We start from the raw sequence: 21873 nt of genomic DNA on the forward strand, positions 1-21873 counted from the left end.
TCCTAAAAATCATGTACATTGTATAGTCGACTGTCAACGTTATCGAGTCATTATAGGTATCAATTTGTGGAAAAAAATTCACTGGTCACATTTGATTAGTTGATTCAAGTACTAAACCAATGGTTGAACTATGCAAAAACGCCTGTCCATACAGCTCTGATTGCACTTCAAAAGTCCATCTATCAGACAAGATTTCAGCACAGGTGTCAACGGGGCTATGATGTATTCAATGTTCTGCAAATCATGTTTTGCATTACCTTCAAATATATTATTTTATTATACTAGAAATTCCACTGTCATACAGCCCACGACCAAAGTGATAATGAAAAAAAGAAAGGGTGCTGTTGATTGTTGAAAAAGTAGTTCTCAGCAAGAATTGACAAGAGTGTAGTGTAAATGAGACTTGTTTGAGATGATATAAAATAAATTTGAGGGAGCACGACTCTAAAAAGGTGCAACTAACAATTTGTTTTGGAGGTAATGTTGGGTTAAAACCAGGTATACAAGTAATTGGTTAATTGTTGATATTACGATATCTGTTATAAGTAGGCTATACAGTATCTGTTAAATGTCGCTGCAGTCCAGTCTCCTCTCTTTTGCGTTGTAAGATTTGGTCATTGATAGCTAATCGAGTGATGCGCTCCCTAGCAAAGTTATCCAGTAAGTCATTGATGTTTCGAACTCGAGAGAGAGCAACAAACGATATTCCAGCGGTCATTTCGTGGTGGCCTATATCAATGACAGCTTTAGCCGTGGTAGGACCTTGACTCTTGTGTATTGTCAAACCCCATGCTAGATCGAGAGGAATGCCTCGTCATAAAGGGGCATTGTAGTTCGGCCCTAGCTTGTACATAAGTTGTAAAGAATTTCGGCTAACGTTTTAAATAGTTCAATGAAGCCTTCAGTGATTGGACAAAAAAAACATAGGCTGATAAACTGTGTACCACAATTTCGTACCTGTAAATCGGTCTACGCCTCAAACGGTCTACGTTTATTATAGAAACATTCGAATAAATTCAATTACAAGTAAACAAGGCCATAGACTGGTGAAATTAGCAAGGTTTTCTCGTGAAATGCGCACTGCTAAATAGTTCTACTATCTGTCGCACGGCTTTATTGGCGTTTCAATTTTTGGTCTTAACTTTTATTAAACCGAGCTTTTCAAGCGTTTTGTGGCAATTTTCGTCCAAATAAATCTGTCTATTTGTATATAATCCGATCAGATGGGTAAGTTTTAAGATAATAACGACGGTTTACAAAGACTTGGTAATGTATTTAAATAGGTTTGTATGTGTTTTGTATCGTTATTATACTTTAACAACTCTACCAAACGAAGGTTAAATTTGTTGATGAAATTTTAATACAAGGGTTTGTCTCATTGTTGATGAATAATTTTCGGGAGTTGTGTGCACATGTGCATTTATCATAAATCTCCCAACCAATCGCTTCACTCTGTTTGGTCGTGGGATAATTTTTACAAGCAAAAAATTTTTCATCTCATCATAAAGATTTTATTAAAAATATCCACCCAAGTTGTGGCCACTCACATAGTTACAGCTCATACAATAGGGCAAATTCATCTACTGCAGCAAACCCAAACAAAACATCATGGTTTATGAAGCACACATTCAAGTCTCTCTTTCCCATCTATGGCAGTTTCTACACTAACAAAGCTGCTTCGACTGGTGGGACCACATAAACATCCTGTAATCAATAAAACAAATGCAATAAATATATGTCATTCATAGATATGTCATTCTAACGCATATCTACTGAAAGCTTTCAAATTGGGAGTTAGATAGATTGCGAGTGTAATTTTAAAATTGAATAAATGTTTAACTAAAGCATAAGTACGCCAAGCCAAGGATTCGAAGCTTTGGTTCTGGAAGTTAAAGATGTGCGTTGATCAATTGATTTTTTTCACTTTCTACAAGTGAGAAGTGAACATCTAAAGTCAAATCATAAATCTAATTTACTAGCTAAAATTACCAAAGAAAATTTGAAGCAAATATAGCTAGGTGAAATGATAAAAAATTATAAAACAATGATTGGTGATAGCAAAAAGTTATTATTCTATTAATTAATAAATGTATTTGTGAGTACTAAAAGTATTACCTTTAGTATATTCATCAATCTAAGCCATTGTATTGCTAGATGCTATGGATTAAAAAGAAGCCGTCAATAACTCACTGTGCGTCTTTATCTCGCACGCGCGCACAGGAAATTACATTATAACCTCAAACAGAGAAATATAATCTGAATGTAAACACAACAGTAATTCTATAGGTAAAAGTAAAAGATAAATTTACCTCCATTCTCTTATCTTCCTCTAGCACTTTAACCACCTGATGCTCAGAAAACTCGGAGTCACCTTTGCAGTAACTTTACAGTAATTTTTACAATTCTTTTGTTCGTCAATAAAACGTGTCGATCGAGTAATTCATTAAAGTACCGATGTTAATTAATTTAGTAAATATCGATGTCCATGCGATTTAATAATAGAGTAAAATCTCTAAATTTGAGATCACAGACAACACGTTTTACGAGTGATAACATTTATTACGGCCTATATGAAAATTTCGTGCTGATGATTGGCTAATGAAGCGATCCTATATTTATTGCTCGTTGACTCTTTTCAGATGTATCACTAGTTACGTCACGAATGAAGCACCTGCTGGAACATGAGCTTTTTAAAAGATGACCTCATTCAAACGCATATATCTCTGGACAGGGTTAGTCTACAAAGACGAAACTGACACCAAATTGTAGCTGATGTTTTAGCCTTTTATTGGCTTTAATTTCATTAAATCGACCTTTTTGACGCAACTACATCTTTAACAACACCTAATCAAATGTATAACACTATGGCAAGTGGACAGACCGCACAAGACTCATAGACCACAAAAGATCAACAGATCAACTAGCATTCATTCTGGGCTGGAGCAGTGAATCATACAGGGGTCTAGATTGTGAAGTGTATTATAAAATTAGGAAATTTAACAGAGACAAACAGAACCTTACACAGAGTTTTTGTGGCCAATATTTGAATGATTTTACGAGAATTATTGGCACGATTTTTCCGTTCACACCAGGATGAGTTTGAACTTAGAGTAGGCAATTTGGCCATTTTTAGCAGGGTTAGATGACCTTAGCTGATATATTTTTAGTGAGCTGAGGTTAACATTTTGTTGACTACTTCCTGTGAAATGTCTGGTGTATGTTTTTAGCAAGGTTACCAATTATTTCACACTGCCCAGCTCATCACTAATAATGGAAAACTAAAGGGAGGACAATCTTTTGCTAGCATCATCTGCATCAACTATTATTGCACCAGCATAATAATTAAAGCAAATACTTCAATTATTATGCCTGTGCTATAATAATTGAACGTGAGCACTAATCCCATTAATATCACCCTTCAGTGGTGCTATCAAGGGGATTATTGCTCATGTTTGAAGCTATGAAAAAAATTTACACAAATGCGAAAACAATTAAGGCAGCCACTTCAAATGACAATACGTGTAGGCCTACATGATTCAGTGCCAAAGTGATTTTATTGGCTACTCTAACTGAAAACTGGTCTAGAATCGTCCACCAATAGGGCACAGGCCTATTTATATGAAGTATACCTCTCTTAAAATTTTATAGAATATTAATATATTCTATAATACAATATATAATAATCCAGTGAAATATTTTAACAAGCTTCATTACAGAAAACCTTTTGCATAACATTCTCCTTGAAAGCAGAAAAAATACCTAGATGTCGGTATCTTTACCCTAAAAAGGCATTAAAAAATTAATTTTTTGTTAGCTCTGTTAAAACTGATCATGTTTGTCAAATTTATTGACAAATACATGTTTAAGGATTTGAATTTTGCTATCGATGTTTGTAACAATTTTAATAATAATAAACTAAACCCTAGCTTTAGTTCATGTGTAAAGGACAAGGTATTTTGAAGGAGCAACAGACAGTAGGGTAAGCAGCCTGATCTAAAATAAACACTACATCAATTGTATATCGAGACCTCAAGACAACCAATAAATTAAAAATAAACTTGCGCAAAATTTTACATTTTATCAAAGCGTACCCATATTTTTCTATCATTTGCAATTGTTTTTGTTGTTTGAGGTGATCTGAATGCCAGGATGTTTCAAGATTTAAATTGACAAAACTTCCTTTCGATAAAACCGCCCAAAAAACTCATAACGACACATGTTGACAGTGCACCTTTAGTACCCTTATGCTGACTAAGTCTTTTCTCCTTGTTGCTACAGCCATGAGCAAGGTCTTTTAGTTGCAGGTGCAATAATAAAATGTGGAAATAACAAAGATTTCGCAAGAAATTTAGAAAAGCTTTTGCGGTGAAAGTTGCCAATTAAATAGAGAATGTTGTTGGTAAAACAAAGCAAAGGAGATACTAGGTGGTACGAGAATGTGAGGTCACATGCACCTAGCATCTATATTGAAACAATAAACAGCTGCTATCCTTGACTCTCGTCCTATCGCTGCCTCTTCTTCTATTAAATGCCTTCTGATTCACAGCCATCAGCAATAATTGCTCACTCTGTGGTTAAATTAATATCAGCTGACTATCCAGTTTCAACAACAGTAATTGTAACTAGATAAGACACAAAATCTAGCCCTTTTTTTATGTGAACGAGAAAGGGGAACATGCTTACGCTTCAACAAATCGTTATGGATAACAGACTACACTGCAGAGGTCAGGCCATTTGGTTGTTTTGTATTCCAGCTACTTGGTTATGAAACTATGACAAGGCGAAACAGAGAAGGTATATAAGACACGCTTCCTCCCAACAGCAGCATTCAGTGTGAAAATATCTATACAGCAACCATGAGACAGTTTGTAGTGGGGATTCTTCTAGGCCTGGCTATACTTTCCTCAACTAGTCATGCAAGGGGTAATGGCATGCAACGAGGAAAACAAGAGATAAACTCGTATGACGGTAAGTTATACAGTTTAGTTTTTGTACTATTTGCATAAGTTTAATGACAGAAAGAAATATTCATACATTCTTATTTAGTATAGAATTTTAGATAAAGTCTAGAATAAAAAGTTTTACATAGACTTCTCTGAAATTTTGATTGATGTCAATTGTATCACATCCACATTTTACCTAAAAAAACATAGAGACAACAAACATCTTTAAAAATCGACATAAATATTAATCAAACTTTTTGAGAAAGATAAGTGACACTAGCATTTATAATGTTGACATATTTCTTCAGCTGATTTTTGGCTGATCTCAAGTCTCATGACCTAAAAATATTTGTCTAATTCAAGTTTCAAATTGGTGCCAAGACATAGATATTTTTACATTTTCTAATATTGTCCTTGACTGGAATTATAATTGCTACGCCATCTTACACCCAGTAGTCGGAGGCAGCAATTACTTACTAACAGGTTTTACTAAGCCGTTTATGACTAGAGAGGAAAGTAATATTTTGAGACTGTTTGTAGATGCCCAAGCGTTCATGCGCAAGCAATATGGCGAGAAAAACTCGTATATGGCAGATGACAGCATGGAAGCTGATCCTCTTTCTGAGCCACTTTTTGATGATGAAACAGTAAGTATCTCTTGCTATCAGAAAAAAGGTTTGATTAGAAATGGCAAAATACGTTTTTATTCTAATAAATTACGCATTGTTCAAAGTGTAAGCAATATCAGCCAAAGATATATAGTAGAAGTAAACCCTAATACAATGACTATTTTAGTTGGTATTTCAGTACAAAAATAGATGGTCTACTAACTGTTTTAGTCAAAACCTCACGAACAAACAATGGTACAAACGCTAGGAACATTACCTGAAATGTATATTGTTTAGAATTAAAACTTAAAAAGTTTACATTTATAAAAATATAAAAACAGCTAAATTTGTGAAACAATAATATCTCATTGCTTGACAAAGTCAATAATATCTTATTGCTCTACAAAGTCAAGCAATGAGGTATTATTGAATAGCATTAAATACTTTGTGTGCTTGGTCTCTTCAGGAAGCCTTCTCGGATAGCTTTGACTTTGTCAACTACATGCTCGGTGAAGACAGTGAAGATGGTGAAAGCGCTGACTTGGAGGAATATACTGAGACTGATTCAGCAGTAACTGATGAAGACTCTGACAGCGATGAGAGTTTAAGTAAGTAGGCGTAACAAAAGGATAAAGTCATCAGTACTTGATACCGACATCAAATATTCTAATCTTAGAATGCTTTAAAATTGTTACTAATATTTCTGTAGATGTACATGTAGTTATCGAGGAGTTCAATCTCTTTAACTGTTGGTGTCTAAGGCCATTTCTAAAGTTAAATCTGTGCACCTGACAATAACAGTGCTATATTTTAAAAGTTACCAACCTTTTTATTTAAAAGCCTGGCTCATAAGTTGGCATTGAAGTGAAAAAATTGGTTGAGGAAGAATGACAAACGAAAAAATTGAGTGTGTCCACATTTTTCATGACTGGAAGCATCACTTTTTTCGTTAAGTGTAGCTCACGTGCAATCTGCTCTGAATCATAGCAGTCATCTAAGACATGTAATAGCATAGTCAGCAGGGATCAGGTGCGTGACCTGCCACAAAGACTAACACCTGATGAGTTACTGGCCAGACTAGAAGGCTTCTGTGCTCATTATATAAAGTCATGATGCACCAAGTACTCGGACACGGTACCAGTACCACACCCAGGCACTTGGTAGCCATACCGTGCCAGGGCTTTGAAAAATAAACTGAGAATTTTGAAATATTTACAAAAATTTCCTTTACTAGCCTGCTATGAATTTGCTGTATTGAAATCCTGGTACTCAATATTTTAACTCGAGTAGCAGTTTTTTGTATCCTAAATTGTATATAAGTTATTACACCTGATAAACTTGCCAGCCAATATTCCAAGTTCAAACGTTAGTTTAATGACTTTAAAATTTTCTACAAGCAGGAAACAGATGGAGGGATAGAAAAGGAAGAAAAGGAAGCCGTGGCCCTAAGAACAATAGACGAGGAGGAAAGCAACATAACCGCTGTGTAAGTTAGCTTAAGCACTAGGAAATGGGTTTTGAGAGCTAAATCTGTACCAGCGTTAGAAGCTGATAGACATGTAAATACATGCCTATTATATGGTCTCAGACCTAGCAGCTGCAAGTATGATTGTTGTTGATAAAACACCAAAAGAGTAGTCAGCAACATTCAGTTCTAACTTATCGTATTTTTACTAACCCAAAAGTTTTAGTTATTATAATTGGACCTATAATTAATGTGTAGACCGCAGAAACAGATGCATAAGTAAGTTGGCTGAGTCGCACCTTTTGTTGAGTTTCAGGAAGCTGACAGAATAATTTTTTTGTGTTGAACATGTGTGTGTGGTAGTTGTGCCTGCTGAGTGGATTAGCTTATCAGCCCAAAAATTGCAGTTACTATAATTAGTTTAAAGCTTTAGCTAATCAATCAATCAACTGTGAACATCCAATATGGTGACTTTTACAACAGAAGGGAAGTTAAGTTTTAGTGACATCAGAAAATGAGTCAGGACAAACATATGATTGACTGCCAACAGTCCATTTTTCAATATGGCCTGAATTTCTTTTAGGTGAGCTTGGAAGAGAAAGCTGAAGCAATCTGCGCCAAAGTGGATATGGTGATGGAAAAAGGCATGCTAAATAGACATGCTTTTAGAGGCAGAAACAGAGATGACAAGATGGTGGCTTGGATTGAGTGCTGCTCTATGGAGGTAGGTTGATTTTAACCCTTTAGCGACGATCGGCTTACGGCTTGGAAAGTACCAGCGGACGGGGGCAATTACTAGGGCGATTTGACCCTTCGACATGACTGCATAAAAACTGCAGTAACTTACATCACAACTGCGGTAGTGGCATAAATCAACATGCATGAGAAAGCTGAGAAATTATTCTACAGGCTCATTGTTTTTGCATGCAATTAGCTTGCAAATGCTTTCCAGCAAACGTGTCCATTTGTTGAAGAGATGATTTTTTTATTTTCATGTGCCAACTTCCATTGCATTTTCCAAATCGATACGAATAATCGACAATGTTGTACAAATACTACTTGCAAGGATTCATAGGTTCACAACAGTTTGCAAAAAAAATTGGTCGTCTAAGGGCTTTGAAAGTTAAGTTACGAGCTCCGATACATTATGGGAGCGCCCCTCGAAATTCTCAGTGCGCGACCTGTAAGACAAGCAAAAATTGAAGGCCTGACATGGCCGCCTAAAAATCGCAATAACTTGCACACAAATTGACATGGAGCTATAAATTAATATGCATTGGACAGCTTAGAAATTTCTCAACAGGCAGCCAATAATTTCCTGGAAATAGTCTGTGATTTTTTTTGGACAAATTATTAATTTGTCTAAGTTTTCACTTCTTTTTCCATAAAATATCGATAACAAATACATTTTTAAAAGCAATAACTCTGTGAAAATGATTTATAATAAGCATCTGCACAGTGTCATATGTTTGCAAGAGTTAGCAAAAAAAAAAATTTGTTTAAGTGCATTAAAAGTAGAATTAGGAGCTTCGGTGCATTGCGGGTGAAGACCTTCAAAATGCTCATGACGCCATGTCGATAACCGTGCAACAGTCGCCCGACAAGGCAGCTCAAACCTTGCTATAACTCTCGTGCAATTTGGCATAAAGCTGCAAATGAATATGCATCTGAAAGCTGAGATATTTTTCTATACAGACTGAGATTGTTTCCTCCAGACAGCTTGTGAAAACTTAGCATCTTGAGATCTATATGTTTGCAGTTATGATTTTTTGCATTCAATTTATTATTATGTATTTCTTGAAGCTATATATGTATCAATTTTGCATATAATCTCATTGCACAGACTCATATGCGCTGCAGCAAAGATTAACTGTTTGTGTACAAGAAGAATGGAGTGGTGGGCCTGTATTCACACATTTGGTGAAGCAGCAACAGACAAGAAGCAACATTTATTATGAACAAACACAGCAAATCATGGAGAAAGCAATCTGCTACATTGCAGAACATGTGAACTGAACTCTCTTGATTAGTTGGCTGCCCTGAAAAGGGCAATGGACAACAAATACAACATATCAAAGCAATGCAGAACAAATACAACATATCAATGCAATGCAGAACAAATACAATAGACTAGATGACATTTCAGCAAATGTATGTACAAAAGCTAAAAATACAAAGCAATGAAACAGTTGCCAAAACTAAATAAATTAATTTGTAAAGAAATTTATCTAGCATGGTAAGGAATAAAACATGACTTGCACAAAGATACTCCACATGCTAGGCATTTAAACTTAGTTTCGCTTCGTTTATGGGTGCCGTCATCATTTCGCCTTGAGCAGCACTTACAAACTCTATATTTTGGTTTTCTATTTTTTCCTGGACTATTTGGCACTAGTCGATGAGGGGAAGAAGTTGAAGAAGTTGAAGCGCAGGAACTAGTGTATTTGCGGCAAGATCCAGTGTATTCAAATATCTGTTCAATTAATTTATTTCGAAACTCTAGGTCAGTTATTTTACAGCCGCTATGTACTCTATAAACTATGACTGCATTATACACACAAATATCCAATAAGTGAAAAAATAATTTTTTGTACCATTTCATGGTTTTACGCGCAACGTTATAATAATGCAAGTTTTGATCTGATTTGTCAACTCCCCCCATGTATTTGTTGTAATCCAAAATAGCAGCTGGTTTGCAAATTTTACCCCCCTTATAATTTACTTTGCCTGTATCTACGACTTCCAAGTTTTTATGCATAGTTGAAATTAAACAAATAAATTTTTTATCTCTCCAACAGCCAATCATACTATCACCATTAGAAAAACTCGTTGTTTCACCTTTTTTAATAGTTTGTCCATTACATAATTTTAAATCTCTAGGAACACCTTTTCTGTTTGGACGCAGAGTTCCGCAAACATGAGTGTTATTTTTTATAAGTTCAGCAGCTAACTCTGGCGAATTATAATAATTGTCCATATATAAGCAACGACCTGTATTCAGCAAACCATTCATTAATTTCATTACTATATTATGGGTGACTCCTCTGCCGGTACCTTCAGCTTGCTCTCGCTCATCACCTATGTACACAGACAGCTTGTGCACGTAGCCAGAGACAGCATCGCAGAGAGCAAATATCTTAATTCCAAATCTGGATCTTTTAGATGGAATATACTGTTTGAAGCTAAGCCGTCCTTTCCATGCCAGCAAGCTTTCATCTAAAGATATAAATTTACCTGGCAGTAAAACAGAAGATAACCGCTCACATATCATGGATAACACATTGCCTAGCTTGAACAATTTATTGCCAGCAGGGTTTTCCGAGTTGTCAGTGAAATGTAAACAGTTTAAAATCGTTAAAAACCTGTCTCTTGAAATCATTTTCCCAAATATTGACGTAGATAAATGGGGACGGGTAGACCAGTATAATTTTAGAGTAGGCTTTTTAACAATACCCATGAGCACAACTAAACCAAAAACTCGCCAAATATCTTTGTCATCGACAGGCTCCCAGGCATCGCGATGTTTTTGAAGGCCATATCTATTTGTTTCGTTAACTATTACATTCATGATGGCCGATGTGATAAAAAGTTTTAAATAATCAAAAATACTTATCTGTCCAGGAATTCGACTTTTTACTCCTGCCAAGCTTTCATCAAAATGCAAATCTTTGGGTTTTAAGTCGGCTCCTCTTTTAAAGCCGTAAATACTCCCTGTTTCATCGCCGGCCGTTTCACTCTCATTTTCGCTATCAGATTCACTCTGTTGATCTTCTATTTCACATGCATCGTCTTCCCCACTTTCTTCTGACCTGATATCCTCTTCCTCACTTTCGAACCAGTTGATGTCTTCATCTAAACGTACTTTTTTGGCTGAGCTGGAACAATCGCGTCCGTCCATGTTGACTAGCTTTCCAAAAAGGAAGAGCAATTTTTTGCAACGTGTTCTTCTTGCACATGCGTATTAGGGATTACTTTTCAGTCTCAAAAGTTTACTACAAAACCTACTGAAATTGATGAAATAATTAATTTTATTTTTAAACGCTATTTTCTTAAAAAATAAAATATTTTAAAAAAGGTCTATCGTAGACTGATTTCTAACGGGCTTTCACGTGATTCGGCCTCTGAGACATTGCCCGGTTGACGGGCTTTCACGTGATTCGTCCCCAAAGAGTTAAAGTTGTTATACTTGCAGAAAGATATGCAATCTATTCTATATTAAAATAGAAACAACACCAATTTTATCACATTCAGTTTAATATTGATGACAATTAAGAAAGTAGGCTGAACTGCTTTCTGTATTATTCAATTTATCACCATGATAGAGTAGTTGACATTTATCACTTTGTGAAAAACTGGTTTTGTCTAGTAATCCTTCATGTACAAACATTTCTACATTACGATAAAATCCTACATATTTTGAGCAGGGTGATGATAGGATGGAGTGTTTCACAGAAAGCTATACTAACAAGATCAACTCTATGTGTGAAAACTCTAAACGTAAGAGGCCCAACAGGTGCTGTCAAGGTACTGTTGATCATTACTCCTCATCTTGTAATTCTCATGACCTTTACCTTTTGGTTACTGCTGTCTATTAAAAACCGCAAGTTATGGATATTTGTAGACATTAACATGACCTCAAGTGTACATTAGCATTAGACCTCACATAAATGCCTTCAACTTGTTCCACTAACAATCTTTATGAAGTTATTTGAAATTCTAAAAGAGGAAACAACTCCAAGCAATCTTTTGCTGTCCATGTATACTGTTTGTTAAAACTCATGACTGCTTCATTTAACAATAGTTTATATATATCTATATATATATATATATATCTATATATATATATATATATATATATATCTATATATATATATATATATTCTTAATAAATTTTATATAAATGCTCTATTTTAATATTGAGCACTCTCTTCTAGTGAACTGCAACCTTCTTCTTCATCAGTATATATATATATATATATATATATATATATATATATATATATATATATATATATATATATATATATATATATATATATATATATATATATATATATATATATATATATATAGATATAGATATAGATATAGATATAGATATAGATATAGATATATATATATATATATATTTATATATATATATACTGATGAAGAAGAAGGTTGCAGTTCACTAGAAGAGAGTGCTCAATATTAAAATAGAGCATTTATATAAAATTTATTAAGAACTGAAAACTTAAAATATATAGATCATTTTAATTTTACCTGATAAATGGTAACAACCATGAAACTTTAAGTAGTAAAATGTTTTAAAAGTTTTCAGTTCTTAATAAATTATATATATAATGTATATAGAAATGGACTATATTCTGTTATTGTTATTATAATTTTTGCAGTTGAAGATCAAGATCGACTAGACTGCTTTGAAAGAATCAGAAACAAGACTTGCTCAGAGACAGGTGAGCTGAAATGAAACCATCAGTTTTCTTAAAGCAGACAACAAAATGCTAGCGCTACCATGAGAGTGAGCTTAATGAAATTGTTTCTAGCTGTTTGTTTTCTTGTTTCAGCTGAACCTTCTCAGCCCACTTGCAACTATATTCCTAAAGACCGCAACGTGACAAGTGAGTGTACATTGCCAGATTTAATAGTGTAGCTCTTGTTTTAAAATTTCCTGCCTGTAACTAAAAATAAAGCAGAAGGTGAGAAAGGTAAATATTACTGTCACAACTTGGATCATTATATTGACATCATCAGATTTAACGGGTGTTTTATAAAAAGGCTATTACAGGTCTATTAAGGTAGCCAAAGAAGCTATAAATTTGAAACATCTGTAGCGAAAAATCTGAGGGAAAGCTTGAGAGATTTACTGTCTTTCTTGCCTTTTTAGTATTTATACTTTGGACCACATCCAGAGGCTCTAACACGTAGCCAATCATAATTAAAGTTACTACCATATTTAGTATTTCTATTGATTTACTATGAAGCAATACCTGCTCTCGATAGTCACATTTAAGAACTCTTCTATTTAGGGTAAGTCAGCTATCCAAGCTCATAAATGATTAACTTAAACGAATGAGAAGCAACTGATTGAACAATAACATAAGTTATTGTTCAATCAGTTCAATCTCCTCGTTATCAAAAGGAGCTAATAACTTTTAATATATGACTGTTGGGTTTTAGTGAGAGGATTTCCACATAGAAATAGGAGTGAAGAAATGGAGGATGGCAATGGACACCGAAATGGAGAGCGAAGAAATGGCAATTGGCGCCGATTTAGAGGCATGGAACAAAGAGATCAGCCAATGGCTCAGCAAAACGAGCGGGCTGTAGACCGTAGAAACAGGCGCATAAGTAAGTTGGCCAGAGTCACAGCTTTTGTTGAATTTCAGGAAACTGACGGAATGAATTCTTTGTATTGAACATGTATGTGTGGTATTTGTGCCTGCTGAGTGAATTACCAGACTAAGCAGTTTCGAGATTGAAATTAGCAATGTGTACAACAAACAATGCTATACTATAAATATTGAATCAAGAGTAGAACTAATCCCCTAGTCTAATTGTGGACATCATGATGTGATAGTGAGAATGTATAGTAAAAATGTCTCTATAATGTTTTTCTAGATCAAAGGCAAAACAAAAGAATGGAAGCTCGAAACCCCAAGATGTGCTGCAGAGCTGGTAAAATGAGCCGAGCTAATGACACAGAGGCGTCTTGCGATGTCTGCATCAACAACTTTGAGTCATGGGCTGAGCATGATGTGGCAACATCTGACAAGTGCTCGGAGAAGTTCATCTGGTGTTGTATGAACTTTGAGGCTCCCATGTCAAGGTCAGTCATATTTTTAAATCTTAAAATAGTTAAACATAGGCTTTTGGAATTTCTGATCTTCTATTTATCAACACCTAAAGAAGGTTGAGCCATATCAAAGATTTCCAACTGGAATACTGCTGACAATCAAAGCATGCGTTTGTATTATGATTTACACATATTTGATGTAATAGAAGCAAACCAAGTTCTGTTTTAACATTAAAATGCTTGCCTACAATTATAAAAATTTATTACAAGTAGTAGCATTCTTTCAACTCTTTTAACACGACAAACATAAAACCGCTGTAAACCAAAGGGGACCATGATTATCCAGCTTGAACTGTTTTCTTACAATATAACCACTAGCAAAAGGAGTTCTATTTGGCTTCCTCTAGCATATTTTTAGCTGAACTGAGTTTCTGCTAAATTAATGTTGATAAGGATTCCCTTTTTATTTAAAGAATATACATTGCATAACATAACAAAGGAGGACAACTCTTGGACAGTTTGCTACACCGTTGTCAGTGTGCAAGTTTTTCTGACAATTTTAGTGAACAAGAAGAAGTAGAAGAGGAAAATAATGACATGAATGATGATTCAGAAAAGAGACAACCTCGTCGTAAGTTTTTTTTGCTATTTGCTTTAAACCAACTCATGTGTACTACAACTCTTCTAGTAGGCAGCACTTTAAAAAACTATTTTAGTAAATAGGAAGCTGATATAGCATAGAATATAAACAAAGATTTCAAGCTAACCTGTTAACCTTCGTCACTGCTTATACTTTCTTATTGTCTGCAACGACATTCTCACTGGCTAACTTGTGTGTCACTGCTAGTACATTTTTGATGTAATGACATTTTCACCTGCTACCTTGTGTCACTTCTAGCAATTTTTGTTGTTTGGCAATGACATTCTTGCCTGCTAACCTGTGTCTCGTCTAGTACGGGTAAAACAAGTTTATCAACATGCACTTAATAAAATCCCTTCAAATGATTTTTTAGGTAACTGGGGATCTAACTACAAGAAAGGGCAACTTCCTGATGGCCTGAGACAATATACCAAAGGAAGATCCTATTACGTAGACTTTGCATCACCAGATACCATGGATCGAAAACTGAAGAATTACAATGTTGAAGCGTAGTCTTTAACTTCCTGATAAACTGGCAGAAGATAAATTTCAAAGCTTATTATATCCTGAAGTATTTTCTTCATTAATTTAGAAAATATTTTCCATTGCTATCAAAACCTGGTTACAACTTGTAACATCTCAGAATTCTTTTACATTTATTGCAACCTTTACATAAAGGTTTCTGATTTTTACTCTAAAAACCTTTATGAACCTTTATAATTTTGTAAAATACTGCTTTCATGCTTTTTATATACAAACTTTATAATTTTTTGTAAAATATATTTAAAAAATAACAGTCCTCTGTGTAGTGGTTTTATATATACTAGCCCAGCTTTAATTCATACCGCAATGTCAAAAGGAAGTAAAAATAGATTACATTAAAAATCCTGGACTATGTTTGGATTTAGACAGTACAGAGATTGATCAAGGATATACGCTGTAGGTAATCAGATAGATAACTGTACCTTAAACTATGATTTAAACTACACTACTTCATATAGAATATGCAACCAAGGACAAAGTAGAAGAGCTACAGCTTTTAGAGAATACAGTTACTATGAACATAAATGGCAGCAAATTTTACGACTGAACATTTTTTGAGTTATTTTTCATTCTGTCTCAAACTCATTTAAAAACACATAAACACAAGCGAGCACAAGTGTTATTAAATGTGTTATCTTGTCCATGAGCTCTTATCCTAGTCAGCTACGGTGTCTGACAAGGCTATGAACTACCCAGGAATAATGAACAATCAGCTTACAACTATCTGCAGTTCCATCAATTTAAAACTACAGCCGAAGAAAGCCTGAAATTACACTAGTTTCTAGAAATTTTATTTGACATAAATTGTAATCTCTTGACTCGTTTATTAAATTAGAATTACTCAGACTTAGGAAGATAAGCCACTGAAACAACTAAGTCATGTTCATCACTAGTATCACTTTTAACCTTGCTATGCCTTATCATCACATTTTAACTGAATTCCATGAATGGGTAAACTTTCATGCAATTGTCAAAAAACGGGTTTTGTATACTAAACTATTATCCAAAACTAAGCTGCCATGATTGCAGCTTACCTACTAGCATCTCTAAATTCACTTAACTAAATTAACTTATTAGGTAATGGCATTAGTACAGTGAACTCCTTTATCAATATCAAGTACTTCAAGTTGATGTGTGTTGTGGTCGCTATTTCCTAACACTCATTTACTCAGAGGCTATAATAAATGACAAAGAATATATATTATACTATTAAGTTATTTTTACGTGTGCTGCTTCATTTGATGTCGGCAATAACAAAAACATAATTTAGTGACTATCGATGAAACAATGCAAATTGCTTAACATAAATATAGACCTTTGAAAATTGCATACAAAAGCTTTACAACTTTATTTAAAAACAAAATTTAAACACATACAAAGCACCTTCAAGGTACGATTACCCTAATATGCAATTTTTTTACCGTACGAAGTTGAACATGGTGAGGTTTTCACCTCATCATATGACTTTTATTTCATCATACGAATTCAAGAAAGTTTTCGCTCGAGTTCAAATTTGGCAGTCGGTGTGCTTATTATAGAGTTGCCCCGATTTTGATATCGGAATCGGTATCGATGCCAATATGAGTGTCAAGTATCTGAATCAGTATCAGCCAAAAGAAACATATTTTCTTAACAAATCTGAAACTTCAGATACTTTTTACAGATCAACTATTTAGCAGAAAACAGTATTTCTTTCTGCTACACCAATAAAAATCATCACCTGCAAGTTCTTCACTTTTACCTAACCAATTCTGGGCCTGTCACACTATTTATTTCGTGTCTATAGCCTGATCAACATCAACATAGCTGAGGAACATTTTTGCTTTAGTCAGGACATAATCACAAAATGTGGTATTTCCGCAATTACAGCGATAGGATTTATTGCAGCTAATCACGAACAAGATAACAAAGATGGGAAACAAGAATGCAGTGTAATATTTCCATTTACTAGCATTACGAAAGTAATTTAAGCAGTCAATGCATAAAGATCTATCACTCTCTTGATCCTGGCGATACAATGTATCGTTTGTATTGTACAAAATATGGCAACCCCAGTGGCTTATCGGTATTTAGCCCAGACTCCATCATCTGTGGCAAGTGAGTCCTTCAATACGACTGGCTACATTAATAGTAATAGAAGAAAGAGATTTTTTACTGAGAGAATTGAATCACTAAAGGTAATTAGAAGAAACATTGATTTGCTCTAAACTTGTACAGGTGCAACAGTTCATCCAGCAATAAAAGAGAGACTTTGTTATCACAAAGAGAGCTGTACCACTAACAGTAACTACCTTTATTAATTATAAATTACAAGAAACATGGACTGTTTTGTTACTGCATGCACTGTATTTCGGTATGTGAATATATATAGTTTTTTCATAAATACAAACAAATAATTACATTAACATTTATATTATCTTTGCATGATTTTTATATTTGCATAATAAAGATCTGCAAATAAGATGTGAATCAGTATCTGAATCGAATTATTTTTCAATAAGAATCGGTGTATCAGATCGGTATCTGAATCGGCCGGTGAATTTAGAATCATGGCATCTCTATCTCTAGCTTATTACGTGCATCAAAATCACAAAGACACCGAAATGCGGTTTGCCAAAAAAATTTTTGCAACGTCCAAAAGAGACATGATGACCGACTTCTCTCAAGTCAGCATTCCAAGTGGGAAATTTTGTGAAAATTACATAAGCGAGAGCAAATATTCATTTTTAGTGTTATACTCCCTCTTACTATAAACTTTTATTCAGCATACGTATATAACTACAAGTATTTATATTTAATTCGTTAGCTATGGAATCTGAGACCGATACATAGGTTGCAAGATGAAGAAAAAATAATTTCCTTTTCAACAAAGTTGGAGGTCATAAATAAATAGGGAGAGGGCGCCTGTATTGTTAATATTGCCAAGGAATATGGGCGCAACCAATCAACAATTGCAATTATTATTAAAAACAAGAACTTCATTAAAGCAAGCACAAGGAGGAGCTTATGGCTGAAAACTTGCAGGAGTTAAGGGCCAAGCACGGGATCAGCATTCAAGAGGAGCAACCATTTAATGGCGGTGAGAAAGTAGAAGCGACAGAATAACAGACACCGACAGAAACATTTCAAGTGTTTAATTTACTGATGGGGACTGGTACATAAAAAACAATGCTGTATAACGCATGTATAATGTATATCATTATTTATCTTCTTTGTGTGGCATGATTTTCATGTTTTACTCATTTCACTTTATGTTTTATTTTGTTTTATTTATTTCATTTTGATTTTATGTTTTATTTTCTTTCTTTTATTAACTATGTAGTTGCAGGCAGGCCAGTTTTCTACTACATAAATACAAATCATCGCCTGTATGTAACTCATATATAACTAGCTACTTAAAATAGTTGACGCATCCACATGACTTTCTAGAACTTGCTAAAGCTTTGTCCTCTAGGCTATAAATACGTACGAACTTCTGCATGTATGGTTACATTGATTCTTGTGCACATTTCATACAAAACAAACTGCTGTACAACCTTTTCTGGACCCTTTTACAAGTGTTAGCTAGCTAGCAATATTCTGCATTGCACCAGCATTTACAGTGCACCAGCAAGCATCATCTTCAATAAGTGATAAAGTAGGCTATCTTCTACATTGCCCCAAGTTAGTTTGCTTTCCTAGAGCACTCTCTGCACCAGTTGGAAAGCCGTGTCTTCCTGACCATTTCTGATTTTTAGGACCCAAAAGTGGTTAGCTTTTTCTTTTAAAACCAGTAGAAAACTTGGACAGGATTAGACAACTTCTTTTAGCCTGCTAAAAAATTCCATTACATTACATATTAAATATATTTTCAAGTGTGCGGCAACATAAGTAGCATTGATGCGTCTTTGCCTTCTCTTTGTTCTACTCGCTACATGTACCAGCTCAAGTCAAGTTACTCCAATGGTATGTACTTCCTGTATAGCAAATAAAATTTCATTTTTCTTTTCAATGGCCATTAAATGGTCAAGTGTGCGAGAGGCTGCTTTCGATAACTGCATCGCTCGACCTTTCTTGTTGAATTAGGTTTAAAAAAGCTTTAACCAGACACGCTAAATGTTATAGTGAAAATGAAGACAGAAGCTGATAAAGGATAAAATGTTCGTGATAAAAAGTTGAAGTTTAGTAAAATAGTTAAAAATACTAAAACTTAAGTTTGAGTGTGAGTTTGGGAAGCTAAACATATTTGAAGCGACTTCAAGGTTTGTGTTATACGTACGGCTTGAAGGTAAGAACTCTCTCTCACCGTACGTACTGCATTTGATACACACATTATAATGTTGCGTTCTATTGCAGATCATAACCATTAAAATTCACTAAATACAATACAGTTACTGTAGGCAACTATAATTACTAAAGTTAACATACTATTTTGTTACTAATTTTCAATATGCTTACATTTTTATAAAATTTTGATAATTTTTACTAGGAGATGTTTGCATTGTATAATTACAATGGTCTCGATACCGCTACATACAAATTTTTACCATGCGATACCAACCTTGGAACATATCAACATCGCGTCCTGAGAGGGCACTGTATCTATTACTTATCAGCCTAGAAAGTGACAAATCATTGTTGAAAATTAAACCATTTGTTTATCCATCCATTCATTCATTCATTCATTCATTCATTCATTCATTCATTCATTCATTCATTCATTCATTCATTCATTGGTCTCTGACACATTGGTTATCCACTCATTCATTCTCTTAGTTGCTCTCTCACAAGTTTTATAGAATTAAATTTTTCTCCACTTATGGAATGAAACACTCACCCTAAATCTACCACATCAGCGGATTTGCAAGCAGAGTGTAGTGGATCCCCTGGTTCATAGTTATGTTGTCACATACGAGAGATGAGGCAGTGTGTATTTTATTCAAAATTCTTATTTATGCTTGTTAACACTGTGAAACTACAATTAAACAATGACTTGATTGTCGATAAAAGGTTATTGAAAGTATGTTAATTATACAGTTGTCATGTGCGAAGCCATTTGTAACATATAAAATAAAACACATAAAATGGAATATATAGTATTTACCTTAATAACACATCTAGGAGATTGTTAAATAGTATTTGATTTCCCTTCTGGTTAATTCTTATATACATGTACGTATATGAGATTGGTGTAATGGTGAAACTTAATACAAATAAAAGAAAGTATCAGCGTCGAAAAACAGAGCTGAAAAACTACATGTTGTCTGCTCAAAGGCTGACAGAAAAATGACTTTAAGCACACCTAATCAAATGTGTAATACTATGGCAAGTCAGACAAACCATACAAGACTCATAGACTACCCAATATCAATAGACCAACTAGCATTCATTTTGGGCAAGAGCAGTGAATCATACAGGGTGTCTAGATTGTGAAGCGCATTATAAAATTAGAAAATTTAACCGAGACAACCAGAACTTTACACAGAGGTTTTGTGGGCAATATCTGCATGATTTTATGGGAGTTATTGACCGACTTTTCCATTCACAGCAGGATGAGTTTGAACTAAAGCGTGGTTCCCATATCGATTGCGATACTCCGGCGGAAATTTGCGCAGCCAGACATTTGCGACGCTAAGCTCGGCGGCATCGTTCACATATAAGCTGCATCGCTAAACATAGTCGCGTAGCCAAATAAAATGTTCTCTCGCCATGCCGTTTCTATAATGGTGACCTTCATCCGTACAGTGCATTTCGGGAAGGTTTTGCCTGCGGCCTTTTGCGAAATTTGAACAGCGCTAAACTATTGCGATGCCGCCGGCGGTCCTCGGCGGTACCCGGCGCATAGGTTCCCATTTCACCGCTAATAGCCTGCGGTGCTATCGCCGGTGCTTTGTGACATATATGGGAACCAGGCTTTAGAGTAGGCAATTTGGCCATTTTTTAGCAGGATTAGATGACCTTAGTTGATAGAATTTTGGTAAGCCAAGGTTAACATATTGTTGACTACTTACTGCTAAGTTTCTGGTGTATGTTTTTTTAGCAAGGTTACCAATTATTTTACACTGCCCAGCTCATAACTAATAATGGATAACTAAAATGAGGACGATATTTTGCTAACATCATCTGCTTCAATTATTATTGCACCAGCATAATAATTAAAGCAAATACTTCAATTATTATGCTGGTGCTATAATAATTGAACGTGAGCAATAATTCCATTGATATCACCCTTCACTGGTGCTATCAATGGAATTATCACTCACATTTGAAGCTATGACAAAAAATTTAAACAAATGAGAAAACAAATAAAGCGGTCCCTTCAAATGACAATACCTGTAGGCCTACATGATTCACTGCCAAAGTGTTTTTATTGGCTACTCCAACTGAAAACCAGTCTAGAATCGTCCACCAATAGGGCACAGGCCTAGTTATATGAAGTACATGTATACTTTTCTTAAAATTTTATGGATTTTTAACATATTCTATAATAAAATATATAATAATCCAGTAAAATACTTTAAAAAACTTCAATACAAAAAACTTCTTGCATAACATTCTTCTTGAAAACAGAAAAAATACCTAGACATCGGTATCTTTACCATAAAATGGCATTATAAAATTACTTTTTTGATGGCTCTGTTAAAACTGATCATGTAGGCCTATGTAAAAGTTATTGACAAATACATGTTCCAGGATTTAAATTTTGCTATCGATGTTTGTAACTACATGTATTTTAATAATAATAAACTGATCCCTAGTACTAGTTCATGCGTCAACGACCACGTATTTTGAAGGAGCAACAGACAGTAGGGTAAGCAGCCTGATCTAAAATAAACACATCATCAATTGTATATCGAGACCTCAAGACAACCAAATAATTAAAAATAAACTTGCGCAAA

At 34.6% G+C, this 21873-nt stretch overlaps 1 protein-coding gene across 1 annotated transcript; it reads left to right on the plus strand.

The window, feature by feature from the left end:
- The first annotated feature begins 4772 nt into the window (after window positions 1–4772).
- LOC137403923 (uncharacterized) lies at window positions 4773–15248 on the plus strand. Its single transcript, XM_068090044.1, has 12 exons — window positions 4773–4968; window positions 5484–5590; window positions 6018–6159; window positions 6949–7037; window positions 7600–7740; window positions 11441–11540; window positions 12410–12472; window positions 12584–12637; window positions 13197–13367; window positions 13638–13845; window positions 14376–14443; window positions 14826–15248. The coding sequence occupies exons 1-12, from the start codon at window positions 4857–4859 to the stop codon at window positions 14963–14965; spliced, it is 1395 nt and encodes a 464-aa protein (XP_067946145.1). The 5' UTR covers window positions 4773–4856; the 3' UTR covers window positions 14966–15248.
- Window positions 15249–21873: the final 6625 nt, after the last annotated feature.

The sequence above is a fragment of the Watersipora subatra genome, chromosome 9 (genome assembly GCF_963576615.1).
Source record: "Watersipora subatra chromosome 9, tzWatSuba1.1, whole genome shotgun sequence".
Classification (NCBI taxonomy): domain Eukaryota; kingdom Metazoa; phylum Bryozoa; class Gymnolaemata; order Cheilostomatida; family Watersiporidae; genus Watersipora; species Watersipora subatra.